Genomic DNA, 20,817 nt, shown 5'->3' on the forward strand with positions numbered 1-20,817 from the left:
TTTAGCAATGTCAATTCCCCATGATGCCATATTTAGCAGCAATCATTATTTTCAATAATTTTATACTTTTATTATTTTAATAAGTAAATTATTGAATATATTCTGCAGCAAAATTTCAATTTTGTTTTCAATATTACAAAAATGATACCTAAGCAAATCGTTTTCCGTTACTTCTGTGTCTAAAGGACTACATTCAAACGTCATTTCTAATGTCAAATCTTCGTATTATTTCTGCGGAAAAGCAAAAAGTTTACGAAATAAATAATTATTTCTAGAACAAACGAATATTGTAGTGATCGTTGCTTGTGTTCTTGTGTATTATCGCCTCTTAGGCTAAAGGTGGAAAATGTTCAAAAAGCCTAGTTCCGGGAAGAGAAGTGGCGATCTTTCGCAAGTGAGTCATTGATTATGATTTGTTTGTTCTCCGAGGCCAATGTAGGACTATTTTTCTAACTAAACTTACTTATTGCATTTACACACATGACTCAATTGTTAAAAGGCGGCAATTGTCTAAAGTAAGCTAAAAATAGAATTTTCTTATCAGCTGATCCTGTATTGTAAACAAAAGGAGCATTGTTTGTTTGATTTATATGTTAGTTATCTTAACAAACCATTATATCATAGAAATAGTTTCAAATAGAGGACCCACATTTTAAGGCATTAAGTTACTCCCGCGATCTCTTAAGGGCTTGGCCAGGTCACACTTGATATGAAATTGTCAATAGTAAGAATAGGATAAGAATAGGCAATCACTCCATGAGTATTTTTTTTCTGCAATTCTGTAAATAAGACAGTAAGTGCAATCAGTAAAATTAATATGAAATATTTTTTTTCCTAGTATGGCTTATTCAACATACCAGATGTAAATGCAGAAGATGAGCCGATGGACATGTCAGATGATGACTTGGACTTGGAGGCAGAGTTGGCAGCCATCAGCGGAGAGCCCAAAAAACACCGGCCTCGGAAACCGGCACCTCTACCACCATCCAATCTTGATGCTATGATCGCTGAGAGCTTGAAGGACGTACCTTCTGATGACGATGTCTCTGGTATGTGTATTTCCTTCTTTACCCATCTCATCACACTGATCTGAGACAACATTCAAAAATCGAATCTAAAAATTTTTTAGAAATAGTTGGCTCTGTTTTCTGCATTTAGACTCTAAGATGGCCCATTATGCATGCTATTGTTGACTATGTAAGCCAACCTAACTCTTTGCAGAAGCTCAGAAGCATTCTGGGGTTTTCACAGGCTTTGTGGAGCGACCCCATTCCTTTGAGGATTTGTACCCATTGTGCTGACACTGCCAATGTAGAATTTTCAAAGAATATTTATTGGGGATGTTTGCTTGCATGAAAATAGAATTGAAAACCTGAAAGCCAAGATTCCACTTCAGAGCATGTTGTGGTTGAGAAGAAGCTGCATAAGAAACTACGCATATGCATGCATATTACTCCTATTAGGACAGACAGAGCCAGAGTAAGAAGATGACTTATAAACCCTGGTTGGTGTCTTAAAATAAACATGAGGAACTTAACACCAGGTTATTAGCCAACACTATAAGTCGTATTGTTAGACAGGATGTAATTCATTAGGCCACTTGTACATCAACCATCTTAGACAGATTACTACTATTATGACCATACATGGAACACATTTTCCTTTTGTAACTTAAGGACATTATATTTAAACATAGGATTAACAAGCTTGCACAAGTCTCCCTTCAATAATCTGGAGGAAAGAGTGGTCCTCTTAATAGGGTATTTTCCTAGGTCGCAGAGAAAATATGAAATTCTGATTTCTAAATATATAAACAAATAAAAGAGAAGGTGCTGGTCATGTCGTATCGGGAGGTGAACGTTTTGGCGGGAAGAAGAGAGGAATGGCGATTACTCCACCGACAAGAGCGCAACTCTTAAATAGAGAGAGAGACTAAATATAAACAGATCTAAAATTGACCTAGAATTGACTTTTTCCATTTAACTTATTTACGAATACAGAAAAATGTAATAATAAGTCCGACATTTTTTCATGTGTTTCTATGACGTCACAGGTTGCTTTTCATACAAACTCCAATGACGTTTAGTAAAAAGTAACTGATTTGTCTACTTGGAAACTACCCTATTATGACCCAGGATCACACATCACATGCACTGGACATTATATGCTTTTGGCGGTGCATTTGCTGGCGCCAAACGATGCTTCAGGGTACCGAACAGAGCATATTATTACCTCGCCACAAGTTGATAGTGTGACTAGGGATCCTGCAGTGCCAGTATCCCGCTAGTAGTTGTCTTCTTGACGTCCGCGAGGCCGAAGAATCCTACAGTGTTACTTTTGAAGCTGCATAATGTGCGTCGCGCTGTGCAAACTTCGTTAGCGCGTTCTAGGCCTGCATTGAATGATGTGCGCGCCATCTGTTAGTAACGGGTGGAAGTAGCTCATCAATTAGTTGCGTCCACCATATGCTTTTGGTGTAGCAGTAACGAAAATTTCAAACGTCTCTTCTCAGGAGATGAAGATGACCCGGACCTCCTTAGTGAACTCAAGGAGCTAGCGGTATCAGACGAGGAGGCCCCTCCGGCGCCACCGCCACGCAGCTCCAGGCCCGCGCCGCCCCCGCCCAGCATGAGTACTGACAGTAGCACCATCAGCCTGCTGCAGGACAGGATCCTCAACTACACTGCTGCTGAGAAGCAGGCTAAGGAGACAGGCGAGTCCAGTCGTGCTAGGAGGTGATATACACTGACATTCTTTCTACTATTAGAAAACGCATTAGGTACCAACTTTAGCTGGTTTTGGCTATGGTTACTCTTTACTCAAGTGGAATGGAAGTCACATAAGCCACAACACGGGTTTCCGGCGAATCAATGGTGTCGATTTGGGCAACCACCAACTTAATTTGACAGGACTAAAAGTAGCTGCATCTCATTTTTGCACTTCATTGTAACTTGTAAGTGAAGGATGAAATGGTTGTCCGCGCCGCAATAGGCATCAGTGACAGGGGGGTTAAAATGGTCACATCGAAGCAATTCATCTAAGAAAGCAATATTGCTATTACACATTTCTTTGCATTGCACACTTACTTTTATATGCGCAAATGTCAAATTTAGGCCGTTTTAACCCCCCCCCCCCCAGTACCTATTAATGCCAGAATTGATGAGGTCGGTTATCGACCTTACAACCCACACGGCAGAAGATCTTTCTCGAAATCCACTTTCTTCCACTTCGCAATGTCTTCATCAGTCATTAAAATCTTTCTTTATAAAGTCATATTGTCTCAATTACATCTCCTACCTTACATCATAAACCGGGGAAAAAAATACGTTCATTTTGTCTTGAAACTTTTCCGGACCGCACTAAAGGTGGTTTAACAAACTAATCTCAGTTGGGACTGCCCTCAAGATATGCTCCAGTCTCTGTTTTTATATAAGAACTGTCAGATTACTAAAAACCACCCTGTTGAAATGAAATGAAATGAAAATTTATTGTCATAAATTTGGTAAGTATATCGATGGAAGTAATATCTAGTCTTGTTTCAGATATGGCCGCGGCCTTAAAACCCTGAACGACTTGTTGAAACAAGCCAAAGCAGGCAAGGCAGTCAACGATGCCGACGTCCCTCCCCCCGTGCCCCTTAAATCAACCTCCCCATCGGCACCCCCACCGACAGCTCCCGCACCCGAACCTACTCCGGAACCCGCACAACCTCCAGAACCCCCAGTTCCTGAGGAATTGCCGTCGTCTCCGGAACCCAAGGAACCCCCGCCGCCACCGCCGGCGGTTGAGGAGTTGGATCCTGCTAAGCAGCAGGGATTGCAGATGATTTTGAGTAAGTATCGAGTTCTTTTTTATCATTTCTTTTTCTCAGATTATGTTGTGGGTTTCCTCACGATGTTTTCCTTCACCACTGAGCACATGATAATCATTTATGGTCCAAACATGAATTCGAAAACAAATTCGACAATCAATGGTTTAGGCCTGTGCTGGATTCGAACCTGCGACCTGAAAATGAGAGGCAAGCGTTCTACCAACTGGGCTACCACGGCCCACAATTTTATAATCTTTCGTTTTAAATTTCAGAACGCAAAGAAGAATTCAAAGCGGCGGCTCTCGCCTGCAAACACGCGGGCGACAAAGCCATGGCTTTGGAGTACTTGAAGATTGTCAAACAGTTCGACATCGTGGTCGACGCGTACCGGGGTGGACAGGAGATGGACCTGAGCGAATTACCGACACCAGAGTCCATTGCTGCGGCGTTCAAGTCTCAACAGAAAGGGGAGGACAGTGTCCAGAATGCCTCTGGTAAGGATTTGGAATAGGGTTGTTTGGGAAATGTTTTGTCCGTACGTTAAGTCTGCATTTGTGTCTTATTATCGGGAATATTCTAACAAACTAATATAGTTCGTAGATAGAAGGCTTAGACGTAATAGAAGCTTCGTCATACAACTTTAGGTGGCTTGACGCAACAATATATGCAGTGCTTGTAAATAACATCTTGCCGCTCATATTAAATAGGGTAGTTTCCAACTAGTCAAATCAGATACTTCTTACTAAACGTCAAAACATGAAACTATGGAATTTGTATGAAAAAGCAACCTATGACGTCATAGAAAAACGTGACAAAATGTCGAACTTATTATTACATTTTCTATAGTGTGGGTTGTGAAGTGGATTACCAACCCCATCACCCTGGTGTCAGGGTTGCTATTGAGCCAAAGGCCCCTGACAGGGCTCATGTAACGACTACTAATTTACATCAGTAAATAATAACCGGGACCAACGGCTTACGTGCTCGTTGTGCGTGTTTCTTTATTAAAATTCATAAATATATCAAAAAAAAAAAAAGAAAACGTTTTTTGTCACTTTTAGGTCTTTATTTAGTAATCAGAATTTCATAATTTATCTTTGACTTAGGAAACTACCCAGTTGAATCTGTGGTGTGTATGGTTAAAATAAAAACATCACAGCAGACTTTATAAACCGTGTGTATGAGGTCTATATACATATATATACACACACATGTGATACAGCCGTACCAATAAAAAATAAGTATTTGAGAGCCAAGCAAAATTGAATCCCAAGAACATTACAAAATAATTCCATTGAACTTCGCTTGTTTATTTTTTTATTAATAGTTTTTATCAAGTAAGGCAGATATAATACGGCAGTAGAAGGCTTTTTATTTGGAATTTGGCATGATTTTACCCTTACATTGTACGTTCCATGCAATATGCATTTACTCTTCACTGAGGCTTTGGAAAATTTGCTTTTTCATTTTCTTATTGGCTTCTGTTTTCCAGAGCATGATTGTTATGCCTCTTCTAGAGATCAGTAGGTAATTTACAGACTTACATAGCATCACGTTTGTATCCCCAAAGGGGTAGGCAGATGTGTAATATACATCTACATGTTTAAGCCCCCCACACACACACACTACGTATAAAATAATAATAAAAAAAAACAATGCGTATTAAGTATTGTATACGTATCTCTTAAACGTAATCTCTTAGAGAAGGGTAAATTACATTTACCTGAATTTTTGTCACGAAATAGGGTAAACTGTCCGGTTAGGCACCCTTCCATTTAAGGTCATCGGCGAAACGAGTGGATTTCATTAAATACTAACTTTCAGTCTGCCGCATCGTCTGTGTATTTAGCAAAAAAATCTTTTTTAAGTCCTAGGTCCCATTTTTTGTCATGTCTTATTGTAAATTTGCTGCATTTAAGATAAAATAATAAAATAACTCATTGGCGCCGGACGGGCACCGGGTTTCGAACCGGTGCTCCCCGTTTGAAAAAAGAAGCAAACTGGTGAACCACAGGTCTACAGTGACTTGCCGACCATTATTTAGATAAGTTCATCATCATCACCAGCCCATTAATGTCCCCACTGCTGGGGCACGGGCCTTCCCTATGGATGGATAGGGAGATCGAGCCTTAAACCATCACGCGGGCCCAGTGCGGATTGGTGGCTATTAACGACTGCTAATGCAGCCGGGACCAACGTGCCTTCCGAAGCACGGAGGAGCTCGAGATGAACTTATTTTTTTTTTGTGGTCACCCATACTATGACCGGCTTCTGCGAAAGTTGCTTAGCTTCAACAATCGCAGACCGAGCGCGTTTACCGCTGCGCCATCGAGCTCCTAAATTTAGATAAGTTATTGGCCTTAACACGTTGACAGTCCAGTGACCCATATACGGGTCATAACGGACTAACTCCATACGTTCGTGATCCATACATGGGTCGAGAAGATCCATACATGGTCGGTAAGAAACGACCCGGTACGCACTAAGGGCGGGTGCTCCACTTGGATCCCGGGTGACTTAGCAAAGGTTGAAGGTTGTCAGTCTTAACAGTTGGTTATCAGTAATATTCGGGACTTATAAGATAGTCAAAACATTTTGTATGGGGACTGTCAACGTGTTAAATATAAAAAAGCCGGACTACCAATAGTTAAACGGTTACCCTTTTTATTTTTTTATTACCTTTGATGGCTTTGGTCTTGGCCCCAGACTTGCCCAAAGGCCTTGACGAACTTAATGATGCAGCGCATATTAACAATTAGGCTTATTCAGTTAGCTTTAACACTGTGATAGATAACCATTACAGTAGGCTACCTACCACATTGTGTAATGGTCGGTATTAAATAATAGCTTATAGATCGATTTAATTATTTGATATTTGTTCGCAGGACAAGACTAAAGTATTTTTTTATATTTATATACTTTATGCTATCGATGTTACAAATCGTTGAATTAATAAATATTTTAACATATTTAAAGAGATTTTTTTCTTAAATTCCTTTCCGAGATTAGCGCTACTAAAGCGATTTTAAATTTAGAATACAATTTACATAATACAATACACTTTATTTCACATAAAATGGAACAAATACTTATTACTGAATTGAAATCTTTCTTGTGCAAAAAGAAAATATGTTCGAAATATGAAATTACAAAGTCTAATAAATCATTTAATTTGTGATCTAAGAATGTGATGGATAAAATTTAGCCTGTGTTGAGTAGTGGGACCTTAGGCATGATGTTAATTTCTTATGAAAAGTTTTTATTTACTAAGCTTGAACATTAGTCCCACTGCCACAGGCGTGTTTATGTCGAACATACCACATTTATGAGTTTGAATTCATGTTTGGATCATAGATAATTGATATCATGTGGTTTCTAGGTGTTGTGCCCGGTTAAAGGCAATAGGCTCACCCCCTATCACAAGGGACTTAAACATAACTGAGGAGTAGGTGTATTACTATTCACCTCTGCCTACCTATTCGGGGATACAGGCGTGAAGCTATGTAAAATATTACAATACATAATTAGCTGTTGTAGATAGCTGAGGTATAGGTACGTAGTATTATTCCTTATTCTATGGTATAGGGTAAAAAGTACCTACTGTTTATGTGATTTCATATTAGCCGCATTACCAATAAAAAATAAATAAGCGGTGTAAATCTGTTTAAGTGTTTGACTGACAGTCAAACAAAGTTCAATCAAATTATTTAATAACTGGATGAATCCAGTTTGCCAATCCATTTTGCTTGGCTGTGTTCACCGCTCCCGGTGGGGACATATCACAAAAATCACTTTGTGATCCCTAATTTGGTTAGGACATTTCAGGCTGATCACCTGATTGTCCGAAAGTAAGATGATCCGTGCTTCGGAAGGCACGTTAAGCCGTTGGTCCCAGTTACTACTTACTGGTGTAAGTAAGTAGTCGTTACATGGGCCATGTCAGGGGCCTTTAGCGGCTTAATACTAACCCTGACACCAGGGTTGATGCGGTTGGTAATCTACCTCACGACCCACACGATAGAAGAAGGAGAATTCTATTTAATTAATAATATAATATTGTTTATGTTCAGAGCCCGCCCCGGCGCCTGCGCCGCTAGAGGAACCAGCCGGACTGATCACAGCATCGACTATGGACGAAGCACTCAAACAGAGATTGACTGCATTTCAGGTAACCATACACATATATAAACAGCCTTTATACATCCCACTGCTGGGCACAGGCCTCCCCTCAATCAACCTATCGTCTGTTTTACCAACTCGTTATAATCTGGGAGTCTTCAAGGCAGGTGAATAGGCATATTCTAGGTAAGCGTGATCCATCATCGTCACTTGGCCGCTTAGATCGTTGTCAGAAGCGAACCTAAATTATAAAATTTTTTTTTTCTTTTTCCAGCAACAAGAAGCTAAAGCGAAGGCCGACGGCAACTCGTCAAAGGCTCGTCGCATGGGCCGCATAGTGAAGCAATACCAGGACGCTATAAGACTTCACGCGGCCGGGAAACCAGTACCTGACGACCTGCCTACCCCCGCAAGACACGGGCCGCTGCCTACTGGGGACGTGAGTATTTTTAGCATCTGCGGCTTGAAACAGTCGGCAGAGGTATTAGCATGCAGGATGTTAGTGACCCCGTACCAAATACTGTGAGGGATGACTCGGCTCATGATTCTGAGTTCTTCTTCTTATAGTGTGGGTTGTGAGGTGGAATACCAACCGCATCAACCCTGGGGCCTGTTTTATAAAACTTACAATTGTAAATTACAATGACAATTTGATGTTCATTACGTAGCTAATATGAAACTGCAAAATATTCGTGATCACACACTCCGCAATGTACATCAAATTGTCATTGTAATTTACAATTGTAAGTTTTATAAAACAGGCCCCTGGTGTCAGGGGTTATTATTGAGCCGCCAAAGGCCACTAACATGGCTCATGTAACGATTACTCACGTAAATAGTAACCGGGATAGATGTGGACATTTTAAGTTCATAATACATCTATCTATTGTGGGTATGCCTCAAATAACATTAATTATTTGGCGGAACGATCTAAAAACAAGTTACGATTTTTTGTGTTTTCTTAAATTATTTTCATTTAAATACTTTTGCGACGGAAAATTCCACTTGATATCAACTCAGAATCATGGCCTGAATCATCCCTCAAAGTTTTCGTTACGATGTCACTAACATCCTGTATAAGCAAAACACAAAACCTAGATATTTAGCTTAAATTTAATATTTAAAGTGTGTTTAAATATATTTACAGATATTATTTGTCTTCCTCGTCCATTTGTGTTACAAAGGCCTCCTCCAGCTCTTTCCACTTATCTCTGTCTCTTGCCAGCCATCTCCAAATATTTCCTGCTTTTTTTTTCTTCTTCCCATCTCTTACTCACAATAGGTAACCTCTTGCTTTGACTCATAGCATACTAAAAAAAGGCCGCCATTTGCCATGTACTTAGTTAAGTGTCTTTTGTAATTATTTATTTTTATTTTGGTGCAATAAAGTGTATTTGTATTGTATTGTACATTGAGGAACTCGGTGGCGCAGCGGTAAACGCGCTTGGTCTGCGATTGTTGAAGGTAAGCAACTTTCGCAAAGGCCGGTCATAGGATGGGTGACCACAAAAAAAAGTTTTCGTCTCGAGGTCCTCCGTGCTTCGGAAGGCACGTTAAGCCGTTGGTCCCGGCTGCATTAGCAGTCGTTAATAACCATCAATCCGCACTGAGCCCGCGTGATGGTTTAAGGCCCGATCTCCCTATCCATCCATAGGGAAGGCCCGTACCCCAGCAGTGGGGACGTTAATGGGCTGATGATGATGATGATGTATTGTACTATACTGCAGGCCCCTCCCGCCCCACCGCCGCGCACGGCCTCGGCCTCCGCGCTCCCCGCGCCCCACGACGCCCCCGCCGCGGCCCCGCGGCCCGCCAGCAGGCATGACAAGCAACTAGTCTTCTTACTACACAGGCAGAAGGAGTTCAAGGAAGCGGCGTTGAAGGCTAAGAAGGAGGGTGAGTATCTTGTTAGATCCCATTTACAATGAAAGGACGACATAATGTTAGAAATAGAATATGTACTCATCATCATCAGCCCATTAACGTCCCCACTGCTGGGGCACGGGCCTTCCCTATGGATGGATAGGTAGATCGGGCCTCAAACCCGAGGAGCTCGATGGCGCAGCGGTTAACGCGCTCGGTGTGCGATTGTTGAAGTTGAGCAACTTTCGCAAAGGCCGGTCATAGGATGGGTGACCACAAAAAAAAAGTTTTCATCTCGAGCTCCTCCGTGCTTCGGAAGGCACGTTAAGTCGTTGGTCCCGGCTGCATTAGCAGTCGTTAATAACCATCAATCCGCACTGGGCCCGCGTGAATATGTACTGCTCTGCTGGAATGTGTAACTTGTCTTTGTTTATCTCTGTGTAAGGCATCATAAGCTCACGACTGTATACCAACCAGGGTAGTCAGAAGTACATCCATCGCAAGATGAACTAAGTACCCACCAATCAAGAGCTTTCTGTTAGACCAACGTGGCAGGTGAGCCGTATCGCCGTCTATAATGGTCGAGCCAACTGTGTTAGTGAAAACTGCACTTAAGATAAATTAATAACTAATAGTATAATAATAAAGTCCGGAACTCCATAGGCCCAAGAGATATGGAAACGACATAATAATAATCATGTCTTTATTTTCTGAAAAAGCCTTAATATTATATTACAATAGGTAGGTAGGTATGTATGTAAATATGTATAGATTTATAGGCTGTGACCTGCTTAATGAGTAAGCTGGTATCCTTAAAAGTTTATAACTGAGCTAAGGTAAAAACTCATTGGCACAAGTCCGGTTCGAACCGGCGCTTTTTCCTGTTAGAAGCATGCCGGTGAACCACAGGACAGTGACTTCACACCTTGGGATACCTATTCATATTTAAGAAATATTTTTTTTTATTTATCCAGGTGACATAGAGCAAGCTAAGGAATACCTAAGAGCAGCCAAAGGGTTCGACTCGGTGATAGAGGCAGCGCGCGGGGGTTTGATCGTAGACCTCAAGTCACTGCCGCTACCGCCGAAGACTAAAGCTAAGATTGAACAAACGTAAGACATTTATTTTTTATTTTAGGACTTTTTAAGACTGATCGGAATGACTACCTAAATGATAAAAATGTCTGGTATTGAATGTGTTCCTCTAGTTATTAAATAACTTGTAATGTATACCCTCATTGGTTTTTAAAAGATGTGTTGCTGTTGCAGTTTCTTGTCATTTCTTCTCCTCAGCCATAACATCTTGCGAAATGACGTAAATTCAAAAATGTTACATTGACCTTCAACAAGTTTATCCATGATAATTACGTTGAATAAATGATTCTGATTCTGGCCTAGGGAAAATGATGGGCATGTAATGAGGAGCGATGAACGGCATTAAGGAAAGTTATGAGTATGAATTTTTTTTTATATTTTTAAAGTGTGGATGGATTGTGTAACAAAGGATCATCAACATCATCAATTTAAGAGCCACGCTCTTGTCGGTGCAGCATTTTCCATGCTACTTTTTTAGGGAAAAATAGGGCAAAAAAAGATACATGTGTGTGTGTGTGTGTGTAGGGTAAAAAAGGATATGTCTGTGAAATGTGTGAGTACTGTAAGAAAGAATCGATCGATCTAATATCGACTGATACATCACTATGCTCATAAGCGTCACGATACTAGCTTGCGTACTTTGACAGATCTATGTTACCGCGCATTGAGACGATTGTAAAATGGTATCTAAGAAAGAAAGAAAGAAAACATTTATTTCCATATTGGAAGCCACATTAACAAACTTAAAACTTAAAAAACAATAAGACAAATAATTAAAAATATATCAACACCTAAATACACATTGTGGAGGGCGTCCAAAATAAAAACATTGACGCTATCGTACAGTCATGAGCAATATAATGTACCCACTTTAGGATTCTGTCGCACTAACATATTTGACATTTAGTGAGACTTACAGTTCAATTTGTCAAAAAAGTTAATGTGACATGGTACCAAAGTGTATACATTACATATTAATGCTCGTGACCGTACACGCGCATCTTTGTGTGACGTCTGACGCCCATACGATTGAAGACTAAAGTAAGACCGTCTGGGGAGTTGCCGATCTATACGTAGTATTATTCCTTATTATACGCTCCTGTGAAAACGGGATAACGCTATGGAGATTTATTTATTACATTTTACGACTTTACAGTGCAGAAGCGCCAATGCGCCGTGAAACTTTAAATATAAACAATATATAAACATATGAAACTTAAGTTTAAACAATATAAAAACATTTTTAATTTTCACACATCATTCAACATCTCGCAGAACCTCAGACACTCGCGACACACATACGTCCACTCACTCACAAACAGATCACACTCTGATGATGAGATGATGTATGTTTGGAAAACAAATATTTCAGCTTCGACCTGGTAACAGCAGAAGACTGCGAGCCTCCCGAAGACACGCCCTCGGTGTCCCTAGAAGACTCCGACGAGGACGCACTAACCAAACTGTCGGTCCAACTGACCAACCAGCTGAAACTGTGTCTGACTAACCGCGACCACTACAAGGAGATGGGTAATATTGCCGAGATGAACAGGTTCGAGCACCTCGCTGTCAAGGTCAAGCAAGATCTGGACGTCGTCGTTGTTGCTAAGAGGTGAGATTATTAATTATTATTATTATTTACTAGCGACCCGGCTTTGCCCGGGTGCAATGCTGAGGAAAAAATGAAATTATTTACATCACATTGAAAACCTCAAAAATAACAGTATTTCTCCACTATTTAAAGGATGTTATTATATATATAAACCTTCCTCTTGAATCACTCTATCTATTAAAAAAACCGCATCAAAATCCGTTGCGTACTTTTAAAGATTTAAGCGTACATAGGGATAAAGGGACAGAAAAAGCGACTTTGTTTTATACTATGTAGTGATGCCCTCCGAACACATTCGCTAAGGAGTTTTTATAAAAAAGTGACCGGCCCTAACCGTATTCTACATACGCATACATTAAGTTATGTTCATCACAAATTTAAGAGCCACGCTCTTGTCGGTGTAGCATTCTCCATGCTACTTTTTAACCTCCAACGCAAAAACGACGGGGTGTAATAAGTTTTACGTGTCTGTGTGTGTGTGTAAATGTGTATGTGTCTGTCTGTGGCATCGTAGCTCCCAAACGGATGATCCGATTTCAATGCGGTTTTTTTTGGTTGAAAGGTATATCAGTCGAGAGTGTTCTTAGCTATGTTTGGTGGAAATCGGCTCAGGTCTTCAAGGTCATCAGGTCGTTTGTTAGGTGTGATAGGAATGTTACACGCTCAGTTTGCTTGCAAGCATATGTGGGATCTGACATTTGAAACACTAATGTCTTCGGAAACCACTGAGCTGGTCTGCTGTTAGCGTACTTTTTTCTGGTCGGGGTTTTTTAAAATATTAAATTTTATATTTTTTTAGGGAAAAATAGCGCAGTGGTTTCAGTATTAAACAACTTAAGTTTAGTATACCTATCCTTTTCTTTTTCAGTTTAGGCCAATCCGTACCAAAGTTCCACTACGAATCTAAACAGTTCTCAGTGGTCCAGTGCAACACGGACCTTAACGAGAACGATTTAGAGTTGACGATCGTGCGCGGGATAGCTTACAATGTGCCCAACCCTAAGGAGGTTGACACTTATGTCAAATTCGAGTTCCCTTATCCACAGGTGAGTTATTGTTTCTTTCATTTTTTATAATATTAAACCCGCAGTGAACTGGCGTGGTGGAGTATGCTCCATACCATCTCCTGTTGATTGAGGTGAGGCCTGTGCCCAGCAGTGGGATACACCTATATAGTCGTAAGACCGAATGTTCTTTTTAAATCCAAAACCCATTGTTTAACTATTGTGTCTGGAAATCTCGGCGTTAAGAGGATATGTGCTGTTATTATGATTATGTGTTTATTAATTGGCTCGACGATTGGGTAGTTTCCAACTAGTCAAATCAGTTACTTTTTACTAAATGACAAATAGTTTCATTTTTACTAAGCGACAAGCATATATTATGCTGTTTATGTTATGTTATAATATTTCATCTGCGTGGACTTCAGTCACGTCGCGCATTAAGTCTATCCTTGAGAAAGGAATTCTATAGATTAATATCATAGCCAAATTTCAAGCGATTATGACAAACAGTGATAGTGATAAAAACGAATAGGATTGACATAAGGTGACATGTGAATGATCGTATTTTAACCGTTATGTACTCTCTATATCGTCTAAAGTGGGCCTCAGAATGTCTGGGTATCAAAATAAATCGTATTAGTAGATGCAGCTTCGAATTCTGTATTGATTAGTGTAAAAAAGAACAAAGAGTATTATTACTACCCTACTAAGTTTTACCAGTAAGGGAACGATATCGCCGCGTGGTAGTGAAAACCATTGACTCTTTGAAATTGACTGATTTTCTTCAACAAAACATCTATTTCATTCCGGGTAAAACTTGAGACTACACAGTTTTGCCTGTCTTGAAACTGGCGTGTCTCTTGCAAGTAGTTAACAAAAATCACTTCCGAATGTCATCATCTTCGTAGCGTTCGTCTTCACAGGGTCCGCATACCTAACCTGAAGGTTTGACTAGGTCGGAACACTCACACACACGACGATATAATCGTGAGTTTATGTCATGTTATGTCTCCAGGACGCACCAGTATCAGACAAGACGGCCCTGGTAAAAGATACGAACAGTCCACAGTACAACGCAGTCTTCCCACTAGCCATCAATAGGAGTTCTCGACCCTGCCAACGGTTCATCAAACGACACGGCATCAAGTTCGAGGTCTACTCTAGAGGGTGAGGAAAGTTTTGTATAATTATTTTGGGGATCTTAGGTCTATCCAGGGGCACACATAGGGATGGATTAGTCCAGACTTGATACGGGTTCCCGCTAAAGCAAAGTAAGTCACTGGTTTCGACTTGCGTCTCAAACGGTCCTACCGGGATTCGAACCCGGAACTCCGGATCGTGACGCCAATGCTAAACTACTGGACCACGGAGGTCGGTCGATTTCTCGAAATCTCCTCTTTCATCTCCATGCGCTTTAGTGGAAATTCACCCTAAGAGTTTTGGCCATCCGTTCGTATTTTCAGTGCTCCGTTTGGACTTAATTCGACCTTGTAATTAACTCAGATTGTAGTGTAGAGTAGAAAGTAATGTAGTGTAGATTACAGTGTAGATTCCCTTGGTTAGGGACGGAGAAAAAAATCTGTTCAAAAAGTAAGTTTTTTGTGTTGACTAAAGCTTGGGATTTGTGTTATGCCTGTGTCGTTTGTACATAAATATAGTTATAGTGTTGTGGTGTCATTAGATTGCTATTTCATTACTCATTTTCTTTTAACAGTCATCTTGTCATTCTTTCTCGCTACTCACAAAAATGAAATGAAAGGCTCACTTTCCCTTCCACATCCACTTTTCACCAACAAGTTAGCACAGACTCTTCATCAATTAGCATCTCGCCTATGTGTCATTTGTAGTAGTGTGCTCTGTCCACCCTGGTAGCGTGCCTGCATGGTAGTGTGTGGTGGCAGGAGGTGCGCTGACATGCTGTGGTGTTGCAGCGGCTGGTTCCAGCGGGACGCGCTGCTGGGGCAAGTTAGCGTCAAACTGGCACCGCTCGAGACCTGCGTCACCATGCACGACTCGTATCCGGTGAGTTGTATTCAATACATAACATAACGTTACCAGACATGACATGACACAGCCTCACGCCTGTATCCCCGAAGGGGTCGGCAGTGTATAGTATACAGGGTGTTAGTGATATTGTAACGAAAACTTTATTTTATGTGTCTTCTTCTTCTAATCGGGTGGGTGATGATGAGGTGGATTACCAACCTCATCAATGCTCATCATCATCATCGTTGGCCTTATACGTCTGTTTCATCAATCCTGCTGTCGGAGTTATTATTGAACCGCCAAAACCCCTGACATGGCTCATGTAACGACTACTTACTTACATCAGTAAGTAGTAACTGGGACCAATGGCTTAACGTGCCTTCCGAAGCACGGATCATCTTACTGTCGGACAATCAGGTGATCAGCCTACAATGTCTTAACCAAACTAGGGATCAAAAAGTGATTTTTGTGAAATGTCCCCACCGGGATTCGATCCCGGGATTTTCGGATCGTGAGCCCAACGCTCAACCACTGGACCACGGAGGCCGCTATGTTACTAGTAATGTATGAAAAGACTAACAATAAAATCAATACCTTTCCAGCTAATGGACGGCAGAAGACCCGCCGGCGGCTCGTTAGAAATAAAACTGCGCGTGCGCACCCCGATACTACAACAGCAGTACGAAAACACCACTCATCGCTGGCTCATCATAGACAACTAGTTATCATTGGCCTACCAAAGCTGTAATGTATCGTGATCTGTGAGATATGAAGCCTAATCGTGTAACTCTCGTCCTATATCGACATATAGATATCCTGTCCTGTGATTGGTTGAAACTGACAACTCCTGTAAATTCATTGATATTTTAACCAATCATAGGATAGGATTCTATCTGTCAAGATAGGAACTGAGTTATACTAACTCCCCCAGCAGGCTCTGCACGGCAACCCCGCGGTGCGAATTATATCGAGGGTTTCGACGTCGTTTGGCTATTGGCCAAAGCCCTCAATATAAATCGCGACGCGCGCGTCTCGGTTGCCATGCCGCTGGGGCTGGTCTCTTGAGACTTTGGAATGTTGTCATTTTTGTGAAATATTATGTTAAGACGCTTCCCTTTTATGCGACTGAGTATGTATTGGGTGAGTTTGTTATATTTTTATTAATCTTTATTTAAAGATCTTCGTCACTACTGACTATGTCGCTCTGTAACAAATACATATAAGAAAAAATAGCAGGTCGAGCTTAGAACTCCGATACGTTATCGCAATTTTAAACCCATCCTAATTAATTGTGTTTTAGCTTCCCTGGACAAAGGAAATGCCAAAACACTGTTACATATAAACCTCCTTAATACTACAACATATAGTTTGTTATTTGGGATGTATTATTATTGCGTATGGAAAAAATATATCTCGATTGGGACCTCCGGATCGTGAGCCCAACGCTCAACCACTGGACCACAGAGGCCGTTGCAACGTGCTTGATATGTTATAGTCATACAACTGTATGTATCCCTTTAACTGTATCCATTTAAGACTCCAAAGAAGATTATTATTATAATAACATAATAATAATAATGAAACAATTTATTACACACATATTTACAAGACATTTACAGGAGAAACTTATTCTAAGGTGGACAAAGGCTTTATCGCTAAGAGCGATCTCTTCCAGACAACCTTCGGCAGAGTATACAGAATGCTAGTAACATCGCAACGAAAACTTGGAGGGATGATTCAGACCATGATTCTGAGTTGATATCAAGTGGTATTTTCCATTGCAATCGTATAGAACTGAAAATAATTTTAAAAACACTATAATTTTCATGACTTTTCCGACAGGAAATTTCACTTGATATTAGCTCAAAATCATGGTCTGAATCATCCCGTCAGTATTTGTTACGGTGTCACTAACACCCATACATACGTGTATGACTATTTGTACGTACTTGTTCGGGGTGTATGTGACATCGCAACACATACTGAGGTGATGATTGAGCTCGTTATTGTAAGTTAATATCAAGTGGAATTTTCCACCGCAAAAGAATAAAAAAAAAAAGAAATCATGAATTTTGCGACGGAAAATTCCACTGGATATAAATTCAGATTCATGGTCTAAATCATGCCCCTCAGTATTCGCTACGATGTCACTAACACCCTGTACAAATACACTTGTACAAAAAAACAGACATTGTCTTTTACTTGTAACTCAAAATGTGTATCAGATAGTACATTTTTGTCCTCGAAGTCTTTTTAGATCTGTATATTTTGTAACTTATTCTGTAGTTACAAATATCATTATTACATTTTTATTGTTTGAGAAAAATGCAGATAAAATACTTAATTAAAAATGAATAAGTAAGTATATTTTTCGTGATATTATTCTGATGGTAAAATTTTAAAATACCCGACTTAGTGTCCATATTAAGGCAACACTGAAAAATATTTTTACAATGTGCTTTTACTATAAGTTGAAAAAAAAATGGCGACGCATCTTAGTCTACTTACGCTTGTTTTGTGAAATGAATGCTTATTATTTTTATAAAAAAAAATACAGAATGTTAACTTATAATAAATGCACTGCACTAAATAAAAGATAATAAATAAGTGGCATTAAAAAGCCTACCGTGCGCCATTTTGTAAAATTTCTACGTCACAAATGTTAGTCATAGAGGCCCCGATTCCTGCAGACACCTAATTTTATTTTAAGTTGTACCTATCATTGTCTTATCCGCCGAAAATGAAAGGGACGGATGATTGACCACTGTTAATTTTAAAATGAATGTATTACGCTGGCGAATAAAAAAGGCATCTCGCTCATATGTAATCCATCTGACGTGTGCTGTCAACTTAATTCTGTCGGGTTATTGGGCAATATTAAATTTTGCAAGGGTTTTTAAACTTTTGCCTAAAATTTACATGTGTTCCATAAATTTTATGCCTGTCGATTATCCGTCCCTTTCTTTTTCAGCCGATAAGAAAATGACAAGTATAACTTAAAATAAAATTAGATGGTGTGCATAGGAATCAGCACCGGTGCGCGGTTAAAAAACTATGTAAAATATAAATGCATTTATACTTATTTTTATTATATTATTGTTTATTATTTGTATCGTAATTTGCTCAGCAGTGGGATCATATAGGCTAATAATAATAATAATACGTATTTATTTTGATTGATCTGCTCAGAAAATAAATCGCTTATGAAGTGCCTCTAAAGCATAGGATTATGTTATGTAATTATTGTATATACAACTATTGTTAATCAGTGGGATTATTCAGTTATGGTGATTAAATACGATATTAGATGTATTTGTTTTATTTTAGTAGGTAAAAAAGAAATATTTAGTTACAATATTATTTGTAGGTAAATTTAATTCATGGGTTCATTACTTTTTTTACCATTGATGGGTTTGCTCTTGGCCCCAGACTTACCCGCAGGCATTGACGACGCCTAAGATGGAGCGAGCTCGCCCAGAAGGTGCCTGTAACGTGTACATACACGATACAAAATCACGCTTTTCCCCCATTGGTATAGACAGAGAGCATTAATATCCGGCCAGGTACCATCAGACAACCTATATACGTAGGTACTGTCATAAGTCACGTAAAGTCGCGTTTCACCGATCGGCGTGGGTTGAAAATCAGTGTTGCCCTCTGGGTAAATTTTCACTGAACCCTGGCCTTTTTGGTGAGCTGCGGCACCCATATACCTTTAACATAACATAACATAACAAATACTTTATTGCACAAACAGGAAAAAACAAAATACAAAACAAAAGAGAAATAGAATTAGTACAATAGGCGGCCTTTATGTTTTATAATAACTAAATATTAATGCCAATGGCCCCGATTCCTGCAGACACCGCCTAATTTTATTTTAAGTTATATCCGTCATTTTCATATCCGTCGAAAAGGAAAGGGACGGATGATTCACAGCTCTTAATTTTAGGAAGAATGAGTAAATGAATGAATAACCCGGGTACGTCGCTGGTATTCAATCTGTTTGACGTGCTGTCTACTTAACTGTGTCGGGTTATTGACGGTTGTAAAATTTTTAGACGGTTGGTTTAGATTTGTGCTTAAAATTGACGTGTGTTCCATAAATTTTATGCTTGTCGATTACCCGTCCTTTTCCTTTTCGGCGGATAAGAAAATGACAGATATAACTTAAAATAAAATTAGATGGTATTTACAGGAATTAGCACCAATGTGTGTATATTTTAATGTTGTGAATGTATATGTGTGTCGTAGATTTTACCTGAATAAACGTTTTTATTATTATTATTATTAAAAAAAAAACGAAAATAATGTTTTTTTTATAAAAAATAAATAAACACAAAAACACGACATCTGTATTACACAAAATGTATAAAAGAGTATGGAGGGCTAACAAAAGTTTTGAAGTGATTTTTGTTTTTTTTTTTTAAAGTCTAGTCTAAACCGGCAAGCATACGAAGACTTTGATGAGAGTGGAAAAAGCGAAAGTGGCGTGTCAGGATCGCAGTAAGTGGAATTCCGTGGTCTGCCTACCCTAACGGGATATAAGCGTGATCTTAAATATATTTATGTTGAATAAATAAATATAAACGCCTAACTGTATTTTAACGACGCAAATCTCATATCTATATTTCAAGTTATGTAAATCCAATAGCCACTCATTCTGTACACAAATTAATTCTACTTCCGAATACGCATTGGATTTACAATTTAGTGCCAAAGTCAAGGTGAGCGAAAAAAAAACGAATAACACGTGTGTATGTTTATCTGGTTTTAACCGGATTTAAAATGGATCTACGTGAACAAGGACGTTGCACAATTGAAATTCAATAAGTAATGAATCTGCTTATAATTTTAAAGTGTTTGTGTATTTGAATTTCGAAGTCACTGTCGTCCAGTCCATCGGCTTGCTTCTTAATGGGGGAGCGCCGGAACCTGAACCTGGTTCCAGACTTGGTTAATAATTTATCGTAGGTGCAGTTTTCACTAACACAGCTGGCTCGACCATTATAGACGGCGATACGGCCGACCTAAACCAAAGATTGTCGAATTTGTTTTCGTATTCATGTTTGGATCATAAATGATTAACACGTGCTCAGCGGTGAACGAAAACGTCGTGAGGAAACCCACATTCCCGAGAAATGGATTTTCTGAGGTATGCGACCTAACCTGTGTTGGGCTGGTTTTGCCTTCCCAGGTTGGAAGGTCAGACAGGCAGTCGCTCCTGTCAAATCTTCAGGTTCGGTTAGTTACAGTGACTTAAGAAACTACGAATTTTCTTTCACCATCCTAGCGAGTTCGGGTGAAAAAAATAATTATACTTATCT

The 20,817-nt window shown here is 39.6% G+C and overlaps 1 protein-coding gene across 2 annotated transcripts; it reads left to right on the plus strand.

Annotated features, from left to right (window-relative positions):
- Positions 1-69: 69 nt before the first annotated feature.
- LOC126370177 (coiled-coil and C2 domain-containing protein 1-like) lies at positions 70-18,798 on the plus strand. 2 transcript variants are annotated; one of them, XM_050014933.1, is made up of 14 exons: positions 70-394; positions 839-1,049; positions 2,513-2,735; positions 3,543-3,832; positions 4,084-4,305; positions 7,882-7,979; positions 8,205-8,369; positions 9,658-9,826; positions 10,768-10,906; positions 12,261-12,500; positions 13,369-13,546; positions 14,520-14,671; positions 15,406-15,526; positions 16,093-18,798. In XM_050014933.1, the coding sequence occupies exons 1-14, from the start codon at positions 347-349 to the stop codon at positions 16,210-16,212; spliced, it is 2,376 nt and encodes a 791-aa protein (XP_049870890.1). In that variant the 5' UTR covers positions 70-346; the 3' UTR covers positions 16,213-18,798. The 2 variants fall into 2 exon arrangements, with proteins under 2 accessions (XP_049870890.1, XP_049870894.1); XM_050014937.1 differs by having other exon boundaries at positions 74-394; positions 15,436-15,526.
- The last annotated feature ends 2,019 nt before the right edge of the window (positions 18,799-20,817 follow it).

This window comes from Pectinophora gossypiella, chromosome 1, assembly GCF_024362695.1.
Source record: "Pectinophora gossypiella chromosome 1, ilPecGoss1.1, whole genome shotgun sequence".
NCBI classification, from domain to species: domain Eukaryota; kingdom Metazoa; phylum Arthropoda; class Insecta; order Lepidoptera; family Gelechiidae; genus Pectinophora; species Pectinophora gossypiella.